General features: G+C 35.0%; 1 protein-coding gene across 1 annotated transcript in view; it reads right to left on the reverse strand.

Annotated features, from left to right (window-relative positions):
• SBF2 (SET binding factor 2) overlaps window positions 1-16,183 on the reverse strand; it is a 257,710-nt gene that overhangs the window by 112,636 nt on the left and 128,891 nt on the right. The window contains 2 exon segments of the mRNA XM_040559185.1: window positions 403-511; window positions 2,091-2,223. Coding sequence (XP_040415119.1) covers window positions 403-511; window positions 2,091-2,223 — 242 coding nt within the window.

Genomic DNA, 16,183 nt, shown 5'->3' on the forward strand with positions numbered 1-16,183 from the left:
AAGTAAAATTACATGTTTCTAGGAACCTCTGTAACCCTGGTTCAGGTTCTGAAATATGTATTTAAAAGTATGAATAAAATAACATAATTGGGAATATATTTGAAAATACCAAATTATTTGTTCATATTTATGGCTGACATGACAAAGCTGGAAATAGATCCATTCCTTCCCATCCTGCACTGGAATCAAATAATTTCCTTCTTCTACTTTATAGACTCAAAATATTTATAGAAGAATTAATGATTTTCCTTTTTTCCTCCTCGGTCTTATCAAGCCTTCTACAGTAATATTTTAAAAGTATATGAATGGTTCATACGAACATCTCTGAAGTATGGAAAATCTCTGTAACTAAACATCCTAGATAACTCTGTGACTATGAATATTCTAGGTAGACATACTTACAAGTTCATGAATGTCATTACGAAAGACAGAATGTACACCAATTATGAAAGGCGTTGGTGAGCTGAGAACTTCCAATAGCTGTGCAGGAAGAATTGGAATATAGGGATAACTGTGAAAAGAATAAATAAAATAAAATAAAATAAAAATAAAATAAAAGTTTCTGACTATTTCTTTGCATAGCACAGCTTATATTTTTTTCAATCTTCCTGCTGCAAATTAAATTTACTATAAACAACTTTTTCTTTTTTTTAAGACAAAAGATGAAATACCTCTTTATAAAGTACCTGTTAAAGGAATATCTGTGATGTAAACTCAGAAACTATTATAGTGTCTACAATTTCTTATATAAAATGTATTTTGCAAAATAAAAATCAATTTATATTTGTAATGTTTGTGTTATACAGATATTCATCCACAACTTTCAGGTAATTAGGGACATTAAGGTTGCGGATAATACTTTCATTTTTCAAAACATTGCTAGTTTTTGGAGAGAAAGCTACAATTCATCCTTTCATAAAATATTATTAATAAGAAATCTCAAGGTGAAATCGTTCACTTTGATACTGAAGTAGCAGCTACATGTTATAAGAAGAACTATTTCAGATACTGTTTACTTGATTAAAGTTGTCAATTTGAAAAAAATAAGTCTTTTCATCAGAGCAACATTAAAATCTGGATCTCAATCAATGCATTTTCAACTCCTAACTGATAATTATGATTAAAAATTTACATTCATTACTATTCCATCATATAAGCAAACATATTCCAAAACTACTTTCCATTTTTTTCTTTCTTACTCTATAATGAAAGTATGTCCACCCAGGAAATATTTTAAACAAATAGAAGACGCTACTAAAATACACGCTTCTTTTAAAACAGATGAGTAAGAATTACATGTCTTTTTGCTTGAAATCCAAATAATTTGACATTAAGTTTTCCATTTCAAAAAGCTGGACTCAGTTATGACTTTTTAGAGAGGATCAACTTGTTGATTTAAATTCATTCTCTGGTGGACATTTGTCAATGACTTAAAACTGTGTTACAAGTTAATACAGATGTTATCTTAGAATCAAAGAATCTTTCAGGTTATAAAGGGCCTCAGGAGATCATTTAGTCCAATCTTCTGCTCAAAGCAGGGTCAAGACTGAATAAAGACCAAGTTGTCCTGGGCTTTGTCCAGTTGGGTCCTGAAAACCTACAGGGACAGAGTTTCCACAGTCTTCCACTCTGTTCCAGTGCTTAGTTATCCTCATAATAAAACATGTTTTCCCTGCATCCAGTCAGAAACCTATCCCTCTGCTATTTCAGTTTATGACCACAGTCCCTCATTCTCCTGGCACGTACCTCCTCTTACTTATTGGCACACTGCTATTAGGTCTTGTCCAAATGCTTCCTTTTCCAGGCATTTACTCATCAATTATCACTATCAAGTCTTACCATCTGACTGATGCTGTAAGTAGGGTTCTATTGTATTTATAGGTAGGATGTTTCTCCTTTCGTTGTTTCCACTGTCTTAACACAATCAGATTTTCACTGATATGGTGTACAGCTTAGGACTTTTAGATTTGATTGTGAAAAAAACTCAGCTTATTTGAATAAACATAGCACAACTTTTGTTAAAGAGAATGAAATGTGAGTTATAAATATAAAACGAGTCAAAGAGTTCAGAGATTCACAGCTCAACTCACCTATATTTGAGGGGAAACATCAAAGACTCCAGAGCCCTACAGGCGTCACTAAGCCTCTGAAAACTTGCAGAGTGAAAGAGAACCTTATTTTCTGTAAGCACGGCACAGAATAAGCTGAGTACATTTTGGATTCCTTTAAAAAAAAAAAAAAAAGCAAAGCAAAGAAAAAGAAAATATAACAACTTGCCAAAACAAGACACAAAACTACATTAAAATGTAACCATTTTCTGGAGGAATTTTCAAAAAACCATGTGTAAATGCATAAATCACCAACGACCAAGTTTTTCTACCTTTCCTCTAATTAGCGTAGCTTCCTTTCTATTTCTCAGATTGCTAAAACACTATATGAATATATTTCATATACTTCTACATTTACAATATATTGTAACTCCCTTTCAACATCACTTTCAAGAACTTCATCATCTCAGCAACACTTAATAATGACTTCAAACAGCACTATGTGCATCTTCTGCATAGCCTCCTCTGTATCTAGAACTCAGCTGTGGTCACTGATCCATGCTTAACTTCTAAACCTTGATATAAAATCCATGAAAAGAAATCATACTGCAGAGCTCAAAACCAAGAAAGAGACAGATTTCCTAGTAAACACACTCATGCTTTATCTGTGAAGAGCACTGTAGGAGTCACAAGGTTAAAAAAGGGCAGTAAGAGTGTGCATGTCATTTCGAAGGATATGTTAAAGAAGAGCTGACTGCTTAAACAAGCCCCACTAGATTTAGAGTAAGACAGGTGAATCAGATGATGTTTTTGTTTGTTTGTTTAAAAAAACACAATATAACTTTTCTAGGAGATCCCTATTTCCCTATGCTTACAGGGAAAACCAAAAATATACTTCCTTTAAAACAAAAGTTCCATCCTGAGAAACAGACACGTCTGAGATATGCCAAAATTTATGAAATTTCCTGAAATATTCTGGAATTTATGATGGTTCCCTGAGGATATAGCTTTTGCTATCAGTAAAATAGCCTGTATTACCTTAACAAAACTACTGCTTATCTTAAAACAATCTTCCCAATATGAAGTGTGACTATTAAGAGCCACCACAATCATATTATAATTAACACTTCATTTTGCTTTAGTAATTTTTATTTCATGTTTTGACTATTTTTTTCCTCTGTGACGTTAAAATTTTGCTTCCTATAAAGGACAAGGATTCAGAGAGGATTCTTGAGAAAAAGACTCAGGTCTTAGGAGGAAAAAGTCAATAACATAAAAGCTTGTTATTTCGAACTCTGTTCTCCAGGAATCTTAACAGCCACCTCATGAAATCAAGGCAGAGATTTGAGAGGACTTGAGGATGGGAGTCATGGAAAATCTTAGCAAGTTACTGTTGCAAATACTTACTATTGCCTTTAGCAGCATAAATAATACTGTGCTAGTATAAATCACAATGCTTTGCAATACATGATGTAATGACAGGGTTCAAGAAAAATCAAGTCTGCTTATGTGAATCAAACACCACTCCCCAGCAAATGGTTAGAAGCTAACTTGAAACAGGGTCCTTTCTTGTATGCAAGCATGTATAGATTTGTACTCCACGTTAGAAACTGTTGCCTGTACAACATAAATATTCACTTTTGGTGAATATAAGCATACAACTTTGGTAATTATCTCAAAAAGCCTCTTACAATTCAAATATCCATAACTAAAAGATTATTGCAAGAGGTGGTTTTCCACTCTGTACATCTTAAAATCGCAACCTAGGCTGGGAGTTATAAAAACACTGAACATGACAGTTATAAAACATTTTCTGGATATTATTGACTACACAACTGTGTATTTTACAGAAAAAAAAAACATTCATGTAGTGAAAGCATTCAACTGGAAAATCAACCTTTTTTCTTGCAATGTGACATTCTCTCATTGTGGATTATAATGATTCAAGAGTCTAGAAGAAATATCTTAATTCTAATACTTTTAAAAGTCATAAAAATTATCCAGGATCAACATCATTCACTTGAGATCTCTTCTAAATGTAGGATTCCTCATCAGATATCAAAACAATACATGGTTCTAAATGGTACATAACAATTGAACACTTAAAATTATATATATATATATATATATATATATATATATTTTACTAACAAAATGCATAAATGAAGCGGAAATCAGGATTATTTGTTTATGTACAAGGACACCTGCAAGAACTTCTTGGCATCTGAAAATTGGTCTTTTTAAAAAGGTACACATATAGCCTTCTTTCTAGTGCCAGAACAAAATATTATGATTAAATTCAAAGTGTTATGGTTAAATTTATTTCTTGTCCTATTAAAAACAAAACTGAGAACACATTGGCAGTATAGCATGAGATCACAGGTCTCCTAGAGACTAATAAAATGACATGCTATTGTATATCTAATACAGATAATCTTCATGCTCTTTTATAACATAAACCTGTGTATCTGCTAGATTTTTATTTTTACCACTGTAAGAAATGGGTTTTGGCAAGTGTCTTCAATTTACAGAAAATTCTGGACATCTAGTACATATAATTTTTTTTATTTCTTACTGATTTTTTGAAATGGTTTATTTTAAGAACCAAGTTCATATATACTATATCAGAAGACATCAAAACTCAGCGCTGAGGTTCAGTTATTCAACTTTTCTACTTAATAGAGTATGATCTCGGTAACCTGAAAAATAAGGTCTTAATTTCCATAAAATAAACGAACAAAAAAGATACAGCAACATCAGGTTTGTCACCCGAATTCAACTACAGTCCTTCCTTCCTCCCCTGGTTTTCTTGAAGGACAAAGTGACAATACTCAAAAGACAACACTTAGTAGAGTAAAAAAGGAAGAAAAAAAAGCAAGCAAGCAACCATTTAAAAAAAAACAAAAACTATTAAGCAGCGAGGACTGTATATGAGGCTTTCATAACTTCACTAGGGAAATTAGTCTGGTTTTGTTGTATATTAGCAGCTGTAGATAAAGATGTAGTTTGCACTTCACAAAGGCATTTCGCATTGTAGCTTAATCAACCCCAGTATGATCTGACATTTAAGATGACTATTTTTAGCTGTTGCCTCCCCTGTATGAACTTGACGCCACGCATAAGAGTATTTACTGCAAATACAGTTTTTATTACATTCCATTAGTTGCCCTCTCAACTGTTAAGTACTTTCTCACTGGCCACGGAAGACGAATTTGAAATGTTTGCTGTGATGCAAACGCAGCAGCTGTAGCCCCAGCTTTGCTGAGTTAGACAGACGCACCGTTTTATCTACAGAACTTGTGACAGTAACCAAAATTGAAAGCATCTCTATCATATACCAGCAGGTTCTGTAAGGAGTAGCAGGAAAAAGACAGGACACTGGGGAAGATCCAACTGTGAATTTGAAAAGGGACAAATGAAAGCTGTCACCAAAGCAAGGAGACGGGCTGGCAGCAGTAAGGAGTGCTCACTGCCCAACACATGGGAAGGGATAGGAAGCATTTTCTCTCCAGTTTGGCGGACCTTATCGAATGTCTGCAGTCCTTGGAATAAATGGTTAAAAGCAGCTGTGAAATGTGTATATTGCTGCCACGCAACCAATCCTTGGCTGAACTCCCTCCCCGATGACCCAGCCGGGGAGGACAGGAGGGCAGCACACAGGGCACAGACACCGGTGCACCCTGTCTGTGCAGCTTGACAAAGGCCGGATGCGAGCAAGCAGCGCGGGAGCAACGTGCACCGGTTACCTAATATAACTGGCAGAACTTGAAGGCATTCTCAAGTTCAGCCTGAGCCTGGGATTTCAACAGTTTCAGTCTCCATCTCAAAGGTATTTCTAAATTCTCTCAGCCATTTTTGGCATCCCGAAAGCATGAAAAGCAGAAAGTCACCTCTCTAAAACTGACCGCATTTTAGCAGAAGCAGACAAAAGAGACCGGAAATTTGACTTTTAGAGACTTAGGAATCTTGTGTGCTTACCTTTGAAAACAAAATTATTTTCATTTCAGAAAGGTACCTCCAATACAAATGAATATACGACGGTGAGAGTATTTGATTTGTACTATCCATATATAAATCAATAAATGTCTTCTAAGAAATAACAATACAATGCAAATAAACAACAAGGAATAGCCATGGTTATTTCTTCAGTTATAGTTCACAAAAGCTAGATTTAAGGGAGAACGTTGTTGGCTTTTCCCCTTTCCTTTCCTGAATGAAAGAATCACAGCCTAAAGAACATGGAACTTACACCAAAGGAGACGTTCTAAAATCTTTTCTGTTTTGTTTTTGCATAATAGAAGTACTCTTCTCTTGAGAAACTCAGCACCAATACCAACCAACTTCTTGACAGCTGGCTACTCTGTTTGGAGTCGCACTTGGGATAGTGAAACCCAGGCTAACCACTTCTACTGACTAACTTGAACAGCCCAGGGAGCCCAGAGAGGTGCTCTTATACCAACAGCCTTTTTTTTTTTTTTTTTTTTTTTTTAAATACTCTGTACGCAACACAGAAGAATATAAAAATAAATAAATTAAGTGTTCAGGATAGACATCTAACCTAGTATTTTCTTATTTTCAAGGTGATAGTCACTAACTAACTTGATGCAAAATTATTGCTCCACACATACTTTCTTTTTCAAACATTTTTTGCAAGAATAGAAGTGATATGATTGTGAAAGAAATTTACATCTGACAGAATCAAATTACACATAGAAAGACTTTTCATTACTCTCCTGTTTTAAACCATTTAAATAATTGATTAAATTATCCGGCCAAGCCAACAAGGTATTATTTCAAGCCCAGAATGTTATTTACTGAAAAACAAACAGTCCAGAATAACAGCCTGAGTCCAGTTTCCTCACGCTACAAGACAGAATCGTGCCTGTTTGTAACCTTGAACTGCACACTGGTCTTCAGACTCCACACTACATCCGATGCTAATTTGTCAGGGCATAAATAGACAACACGAAAAACAACAAACAAGTTGGTTTTTACAGATTACTCTTTTGCAGTTACGGACAGACATACATCCTGTAAAATATTATACATATGCTGGAAATTTTTGAATACAGGCTTCCTGACCTTCACTGTTTTCAAGTATTTAAAGAATCTGTAATTTGTTCTAAATTATCTGACATCCTACATCAACAGATGTATCATTCTGCTGCTTCCTGTTGTTGTAGAATTTAAGTATTTATTTAAGTATGATTTTAAAAAAAGTGTACTTGACAAATTATTAACTGTCTTCTGTATTGCATGAAATCAAAATATTGTCACTAACATCTTCAAACTTTTTTAAAGGGTTATAAACACAAGATTTGGATTTTATATTCAACTCAACTAGTTGAATACATTATTATGCCAATATGCCACTCTTGAATTACTGGACACAAGAAAAAGCTTAATAGACAAAATAATCCATAATTTAGCCAGACTAATCCAGGAAATGGGTCTACAAAGACTGAAAAGCCTCTCTGAAAGGACAGTGGAGATTGCACAGCACAAGTTCTGTGCCAGGCAGCATCACTCTCTAAAGGTAACTGGGAAACAAAATAAAGAAAAAACACAAAACTCTTTTAATTTTTATTTTTAGAAGTAACTGCAAAGCACTGCTAATGAATGAATTACATGCTTAGCTAATAAATAAGTGGCAGCAGTTGTACTCAATACTCATATAGGTAATCCTTGCCAAAATGCATTTGTTCACCCAATCAAAAAATTAGACCTTATCTACAATCAACTACAAGCAGTTTTTAAAAAAGTGTTATGTCATTCAGTTCAGGATCAATTTACATTTAGTAAATTATGCAGTTCTCGTAGAGTAGGACTGCACTCCATACTACATGATTAAATGACAGACAGACTTGCTCACAAATGGGGAACAATCTAGCTGTGCCAGCACAGAGTTTTGTGAGGGTTAATTTATCCTGCTGTCTGGCTGGGTAACATGGAAAATGTGTGTCAGACAAGTGCCCCAAGAGATTAATTTATTTGGACTTTGTCAGACTAAGGAGGAAGAGAAGCAGTTTCAAAAGCACAGAGCCTTCAGCTAAAACTCCCTCAAAGAATGGAACACTTCACAAATAAAGTTTTCTTACTCATTTCTAAGCACACAGAAGCAAACAGTGGGTGTGACATGCAGTACCAAAATCAAAACACATTTTTAGAAAGAAAGTTTGGATTTTGGAACGGAACCGAAGGTAATTTAGTATCCAAACCACAAATGTTGCATGTTCTTTATAGAAAGCAGATCAAGACAAAGACTTCTCTGCAAACCAGTCTTCATGGAGGGTGGGAAAAGGGAAGGCACAGGAGGACCATACAGAAAGATTATGGTATAAATACCAAAAAGGCCAACTGATTATTCAACGTTGTATCGAAGAGATGGAAAATGGGTATAACAAAAAAGGCCCTTTCAGCTGACGCATAAATATTCCTATCACTATTGCGCCCTCCAAGTCTAACAATATTGTGTTCTGTCTACACTGATATAAGCAAATGGTTGTCATCTGAACTCAGTTATGCAAGCATGAGAAAACAGGGCTCAAACACAGTATATGATCTACCTAGGAAGACACATAGCCATGTCTGTCATTTGCATGTCTGTCATTTGCATAACACTTTGTTATTACCAATTTCATTAAGACCCTCTGCAGACCTGCTTAAAAGAGGAACAAAAGCCCCCTGGATTTCTTGAGCCGTCAAACACAAACTATTTAGAGAACAAGGTCTTCATCTCTGAAAGACAGAAGTGCAAAACCATTTCATATGCATAGTTTTAAAGCTATACACATCCAAAACAAGACTAAGACTAAGATAAGCTCAAGATTTATGGCAGTGTTGAGTTTTTTCTCAATAAAGCAGAACAGACAATGGAAGGTAAAACAGACCAATAATGCTTGAAGCATATATTGAAAGTATTCACTTGGCAGCGAGGTAAATGCCAAATTTACATGACAAATCATTTTGAATTGTACAAATGTAACCCATATTACCAATGAAGGTTTGCAACTGATTGTATGCCTGATTGTCTGTCTCATACAGACAAATTTGATAGGTGCTGGGTTTGTATTTTATTATTTTTCTTTTTACTGAACACATACCAAAACCAATTCCTGTAAAGAATAAATGCCAACAGAATGTCAGTCAAAGCAGGTTTGCATATAAAATTAAACTTAGAGCTGTTAAGGGAAAGATATTATTTAAGGTTTCTTTCACCTACAGGTAAGGTAGCAAAGAATATTTCTCTAATATGAAGCTGTTAACTAGCAAATTAGAACTTTTTTTTTTCTTTCACTGGCTGTTCATATATGGATACATTATCATTTGAGTAATAGTCTGTTTTGCTGAAATATGATTTAATTCACTTTCATGTCTCATCTTTTGCTTGCTTACTAATCTAGTAAGATACCTAAAACAGGAAGCCATTTGGTTTTGACATTTATCCCATACATATCTAGCCCTGAGAAAGATGCAAGTAGAAGTACACAGTAATCCTGTATGAACCTAACATCAGTGTACAGAATTTCTTTACTACTCTCACAGGCCCAGACTCAATGAACCAAAACACATTGAAAGAATTTTGTAAAAGAATTTTGACTGGACTAGGATAACAGACACATATTAATGAACTAAAATGCTGTCTGAATCCCCTAAATAGAGGGGAGGTATCTGTTTACTCCATTGGGAGCAAATGGATACCCATAATTTGACTGGATTCATTTAAAACAAAAAATGTCTTTTGACAAACAAAGCAGAGAGGGAGCAATACCATGAAGATCCTTAGAAAGAAAATATCTAAGAAAGAGAAGAGTATTGTCGTTCCTGAACTGTACACAGGAAAAATGGTCAAGGATACATAAGAAACTGCAGACATATCTGTTTCCTGTCTAAGGACTACAAAGTCTTTCTCAAGGGACAAAACTACTGCAGCCTTACATTAATGGAATCAAAGAAATGCAAAGACAGCAAGACCACAGGTGGCTGATCAGGATGTTCTCTTAAAGCCATCTTCAGACTCTGTTGGTTGATACTCGTGAAGCATAAAACCACAGGTAGTCTTGTTAAGAAAAAGAAAACTGCAGAACACTATAACAAGGAAAAGTGAATAAAGTCTCTTTGGTTTCTTAAGTATTTGGATTTTCTGCAAAATGTTTAGAAATCAAAAAAAAAAATCTTTGTGAAATCCTCTGAGATTTTCCGACCTCCCGAGATACTGATACCTCAGCACAAACTACTACTAAATAGCTAGCAATTCTTCAGCAGTAAACAAAGGATGAATGTTATTTTTAGTTAGTCTTAAGTGTATTCATCATATGTGCTATAAATCTATGCACGCACTAGGATAGTTTAGGATAGTTGACTAGACTGTATTCTGGTGCATGACATGCCTGCTCCATACGTTCTAGCAGAATAAAGGAAACTTGATAGCATGTGCAACTCCCCTTGCCAAAACAACAGCGAAAAGAATAATGGTGTGGGATGCACACTGATCTATTTGAAAGAAACCTGCAGGTATCAGGAGCTATGTTGCAAAATTCTCTGTGTGGGGTGGGGAAAAGAAGCAAACACAGACCAGCCTGGGTCCTCAAGAAGAGGGTATCAGACAGACCAGACGGTTTTGTGTTACAGCATAGGGCTTCATGATAGCTAGATATAAAGAAGTATGTACTGCTAAACAATTTGAAGGATTTTAGAATTGGGTAACAATACATCCACCACGGAGAGTAAGAAGCAGCAGAAAGAAAAACGTTTGCTCATCTTGCTATGTTCTTCCTCAACAGAAACGTATGAAATTAAACAGCTTACGTGCCATGACACATACCACTGAGGAAAGAACCACAATCCTTTAACACACCAACGCCTTAATGTTTGATAAGTATGGCAAACATTTTCTTTTTTATAAAGTATTTTCACAGTAGAGCATGAAAAGCTCGGTTTATATTTCCGTTTTAATTAAACTATACTGGATGAAAATATATTCCTGTAGTTAACTATTTTCCTGATGGCAACTGTCAGAAGTTAAAATAATCAACCACTGCTTTCTTTAATCGTAGTTCATATTAAAAATTCATTAAATTCAGTAAGACTTGTGAAAAGTCAAATTTTCATACTATACAAATGAATGTAACTTTTGTTTTTCTTACATTATAATCACTGACTAATGACTTGACTTAGATATAATTTCGCCTTTGTTTCCATTTTGCAGTAACAGCTGGTTATCTGGCAATCGAAAGACCTAATGTGGTGGTGATGTTGAGTAAATGAATGAACGAAGGAATGAGGAAGTAACTGATGTGTAAATGAATAAGTAAAAAAGACTTATCACCAATTAGGTTTTATTTCTATACGATGTCAAAAATATAACTAAATTTAAAAACAATATGTTGAAAAAGAAATTGAGCCTGTAACCTTGCCAGTATAACAGAAAAGAATGCAGGTATGAAGGCATGCAGAGCTATCAGTGTTATCAATCAGAGTGATACTCAGTGGGGTTAAGAACTTAAATAGCTTCAGAACAGTCTTACTGAATCAGTATTATATAAATATATATATATAAACATATATATATATATAAATATATATATAATACTAATATCTACGTATTTCAGATTTAAAAATACCATGTACTTATTAAAAAAAACCACTATATTAGCAAAAGTTTAAGCATGATCTTACAAGAAGAAATATATGGAATGAAATTCCTCTAGAATTGCTTTTTTCTCTCCTCTTTAGTACAAGTATTAACACTAAATTTTTGAAATTTAAATATCTTACAATTTTAAGTGCTATAAAATTTGCTACGGAATAATGAAAAAAAACTATTTCTGCATTCATATCAGTAAAAATAGAAAGACAAGTAATCTGTTCTGAGTACGATCTGTTTTGTTTTTTTCTATAAGCAAAAATAAGCTTCTTTTACCTGTATGACTACTTGTTTATTTATTAGACATTTGCTTTTTGGAATTTACATTTTTCTCATCTCTGGGAAACATTTATCTGTTTTCACTTTTCCAAGAGGCATCTTCTAAAGTTCTACTCTCAGTAGAAAAAATGTTAGTTACTCTCTTCTCATATATCTCAAAGGACATTTCCACTTAACAATTAAAAATATCACTTCATTGTTATAGAACAAAAAGTAATATATAATTGTACTATTTTTCATATTGGAAAAGCTTTGTAAAAACAGCTTATTAAATACAGGCACTTAAATATACAGTTTGGGGTTTCTTTAACAGTAGTATTTACTTATGCTAGCTAACTTTCTTTTGCGAGGTTTATACTTTGCTTAACATGAACTACCGCATTTTTCATGTCACTAAAAATCCATTAGTAATACAAGACTGGACTGCATAAAACGTAAGTGTGCATCTTATTCCATGTGATTTGTGGTTCTGCTAAACAGCAAACACTACAGGAAACGTCAGTCCCTGCCACCCAATACATTTCGGAGCCCTCTCCCCTGCTGGCTGGCATTGTGGCACCAGTGCCACGCTGGTGGACAACACAGCTCTCCCTCAGTGTGTCCACACATGCCAAATGTAAAAACGTGAGCAGCATCTACTGAAGGCTGCTCTAGTGGCTGTCATTGAAAGGGATGGTTTTATCCCACCCACAAGCATTCTTTGAACCCGCATTAAAGCTCGCAAGAGTCCAAGGTGAGCTAGTTCCCACTCAGAAAGATGGATCTGTTCTCATGGCCGCACTTAGCTATTACACCGCCTCAACCGCAGCAACAAAACACAACCTGAGGCTGCTCACAGAAAACAGATGTGACTTCGGAGTGCAGAAGAGTCCCTGCCCAAAACTCACTCTCACAATATCCTTTTATTTCCAGCAGCTTCAAAAAAATGCTGTCTTTTTGTTCTGCTGTTGCAGCAGTAAGTGCCCATTAGCAGTAAAGATGCCATGTCCAAATCCCTCAGTAATCTATTTGTTCTCTGACAGATGACAGAAATCTACTTGGAAAGCTTGAAAGGCAAATTCTCTTTCGCTGGGTTATAGAGCTAATCACAGCTCACTGGCCATTGTGATTTAAACTGCAACTACAACAAAGCCAGTAGCATCCATTCATGCAACAGGTGGTGCCAGGTCACAGAGGCTGGAGAGTACACAATTTATTGAGATCAAAGACTGGTTAGATGTTTCTTGATTATATACTTTAAATTAATTTGGGACTGTTTTATTGATCATACACGCTGTTGAATCTCAACAAAGGGAATATATGTTCCCATCTTACATTACATACATCTCATGGAAAGAAAAGAAATTAAATGAGTTGGGTAAGAAGTTTGTAATCAACCTGATAAAATCACAAAAGTTCTGGCTTGTATCACTGATGGCTCATCACAAACATGGGATGCAGAGAAGTGATGCAAGAACATTGAGGTTCTGATCTTAGTGCATCTCACAATTATAAATATTACTGTACTGAAAATGCTCCATTTGGTCACTTCATACAACATTGGGCAGATTAAATATCTTATTGTTTAGCTGGCCCTACATTAATTCTGAACAAAATAAATTATTAATATAAAAAAATCCTGCTCTATTTGAAGACACAGGGGTTTTCTTAATCAACAGTTGAAGCCAGCTAACATGCAGGCTCTGCATCCCCTTCATAATGTTTCTCAGCAATACAAATATGCATACTATTTGAATGTCTTCTCCCATTTACTCTGTAATTCAATATAGTCTTCTGTTGACATAAGGTACTCTACAGGAGAGGCACAGGAGAGGCTGAACATTGTATCTCTCTTAAACCAGAATTAAAATAATGAAAACTTTTACATTACAGAACGCATTCCTTGAAGTGTGAACAAATGTAGTCAAAAGCAAAAATTCTGAGTATTTTAATATATCCTGGATTTAGAAACATGGAGTTAAAGGGTCTACAAGCAGTGAAAGAGTCTAGCCCTTTACTGCCACAACTACATCAGACATTTCTAAACTGATCAAGCTTCATCTTAAATGTAGTGATACTGCGATCCTGCTTGTCATTGCCACTCACAACAGAAGGTGTTTTCAGAATTTTTTGTCCTCTTACGTTAGAAATCATTTTTAATTTCCATCTTTAATTGATTTATGACCCTTTTATATTAGTTTGTCCTTGGTGCTCACCATTTTCTGTAGCATAAGGAGTTGTACCCTTTTTCTCCTTTCACATTTTTTTAATCCCTTTCCTCTATTTAGATACAACCAACACCATGTCTCTTAGGTGTAAGTAGCCTAACCTAGCAGTATGCACTTTACCCTTAAGGTAAACTCTCCTTTGTTCTTACTATTGTAGTACATCAACTCCTTGCCTATTCCAAGAAGCAATCATCTATTTTTTCAGGTAACCTCTACACAACCAGAAATGAACTTGCTAGAAACTAAGCAACCAACCTCTAATTTGAGCAAGGATATGTAACAAATATCAAAGTCTCCTGAGGTCAGTAATGCATTTAAAAATATATATATAAGAGGAAATCAACTAAATATATAGTCCATCAAAGCTGATTATTCTATTAGGAATGAAAGCATCAACCATGAGCCAAATTCTGTTATTATTATATGCCCTGCAGATTGTCACACACTGGAGCTCATTTTTTCTAGTCTGATGATTTTCCCACATTCTATCATTCTAAAAAAAAAAAACATCAGAAGGGCATTACTATATATCAGTCATCATTAACCTCTCTTCACTGCTTGAAAGTTCTGTTGTACATTGGATTCCCTTGATATGAACCCAAAAATGTGAAATTAGTATGCTGAAAATTTTATCATAGCTCTCTAAGTGGTAAGTCCCAATCTATTAGAGGAAAATCTTTAACTGTCTATCACTATCACCAACGACAGTGGGTTAAAAGGGAAGACTCAGCACGGTGATTCTTTTTTTTTTTTTTTTTTTTTACTTAAAACTGAAACGCAACATTATAGATGAGCTCCACCAGATCACTTCTCTGTATGCTCCATAGATCAACAGTTGCTGAACTTTGTAATGTTTATCTTTGTGATACATAAACTATTAGGTTCCAGTAGCTCACATCATGACTTCGAGGTAGTGCATTGGGAAACAAAAAATAAATAAATAAATAAAAATGTTGGGAAGTTTGTTAACAGTTGAAGCCAGCTTTATTGCAGCATACTGACAATCTGACTTGCATGCATGTTCTAAGATCAAGAAAAATCTCTTCCTCGGGATCAAACTGTACCGGGCAAGAAGGGGTGCACGACTACATCTCTTGTAGGACTTCCAGTGTTAGTAGCAAAGGGATCAAACCCTATCATTAAGAACCAGTATTAAAATATCAACTTTCTCAAGACTTTTAGAAGGTAAACAGTGGAAACTGAAGAACCACTAGCTGCCAGGGACCAGCAATGGCAGACTGCTCCATAAGAGAAGGCGAGACAGGTGCCACGCAGCAAGCCCAGACAGCCAGACAAGTCCATGGTGATAAGAAAGGTCTGAGGTCCATTAAACAGAACAAAGGAAATGTGGGGATAGGAAGACAGTCCAGAAAAGAGACTGAACAAGAAGCAAAGGAAGGAAAACTCTTTTGTCTTTGACTAAGAGTTTGGAAAGTAATGTTTGGAAACATTAATTCTTAAAGAACATAATTTTTCCCAATTGTTCTGATCAGTTTAGGAGTGATTCATGCTACCAGTCCTTGAAACATGCCAAAATTAAAAGTGCTGATGAAACCTGAGCTTCTTGTTTGGCTGCATATTGTTCAGGTCCCTTATTTAACTTTCTGTCTTTGGTTCTTTAGGAAAAACTGCCCATTGAGTAGCTGTACGCATATGTCTCGGATACAAATGATTGACAAAGGTTGTGCTGAATAACCACACCGCCACCAGGATGGAGAAGGCAAGTGGGGCTTGAGTTTGGAGAAAGGAAATGAATTTGAAGCAGAAACACATGAATGTATTTTTAATATAGTAAGAGGGACAAAAAGAGAAGCATAACAAAAACCTCTTTTAAGCCAGAAAAGTGCAAGAGCGTTTTAAAGGTTTAACAGACATCTACCATCTCATTAATAGACAATGAGAAATAGTGAAGTATTTTAACGACTTCTAGATAATATGAACCATTTTGAAATGCAATATTATGATCATTGTTTTTCCAGCTAATCCTCGTTGATGAAATAATT

The sequence above is a fragment of the Cygnus olor genome, chromosome 5 (genome assembly GCF_009769625.2).
Source record: "Cygnus olor isolate bCygOlo1 chromosome 5, bCygOlo1.pri.v2, whole genome shotgun sequence".
NCBI classification, from domain to species: Eukaryota; Metazoa; Chordata; class Aves; order Anseriformes; family Anatidae; genus Cygnus; species Cygnus olor.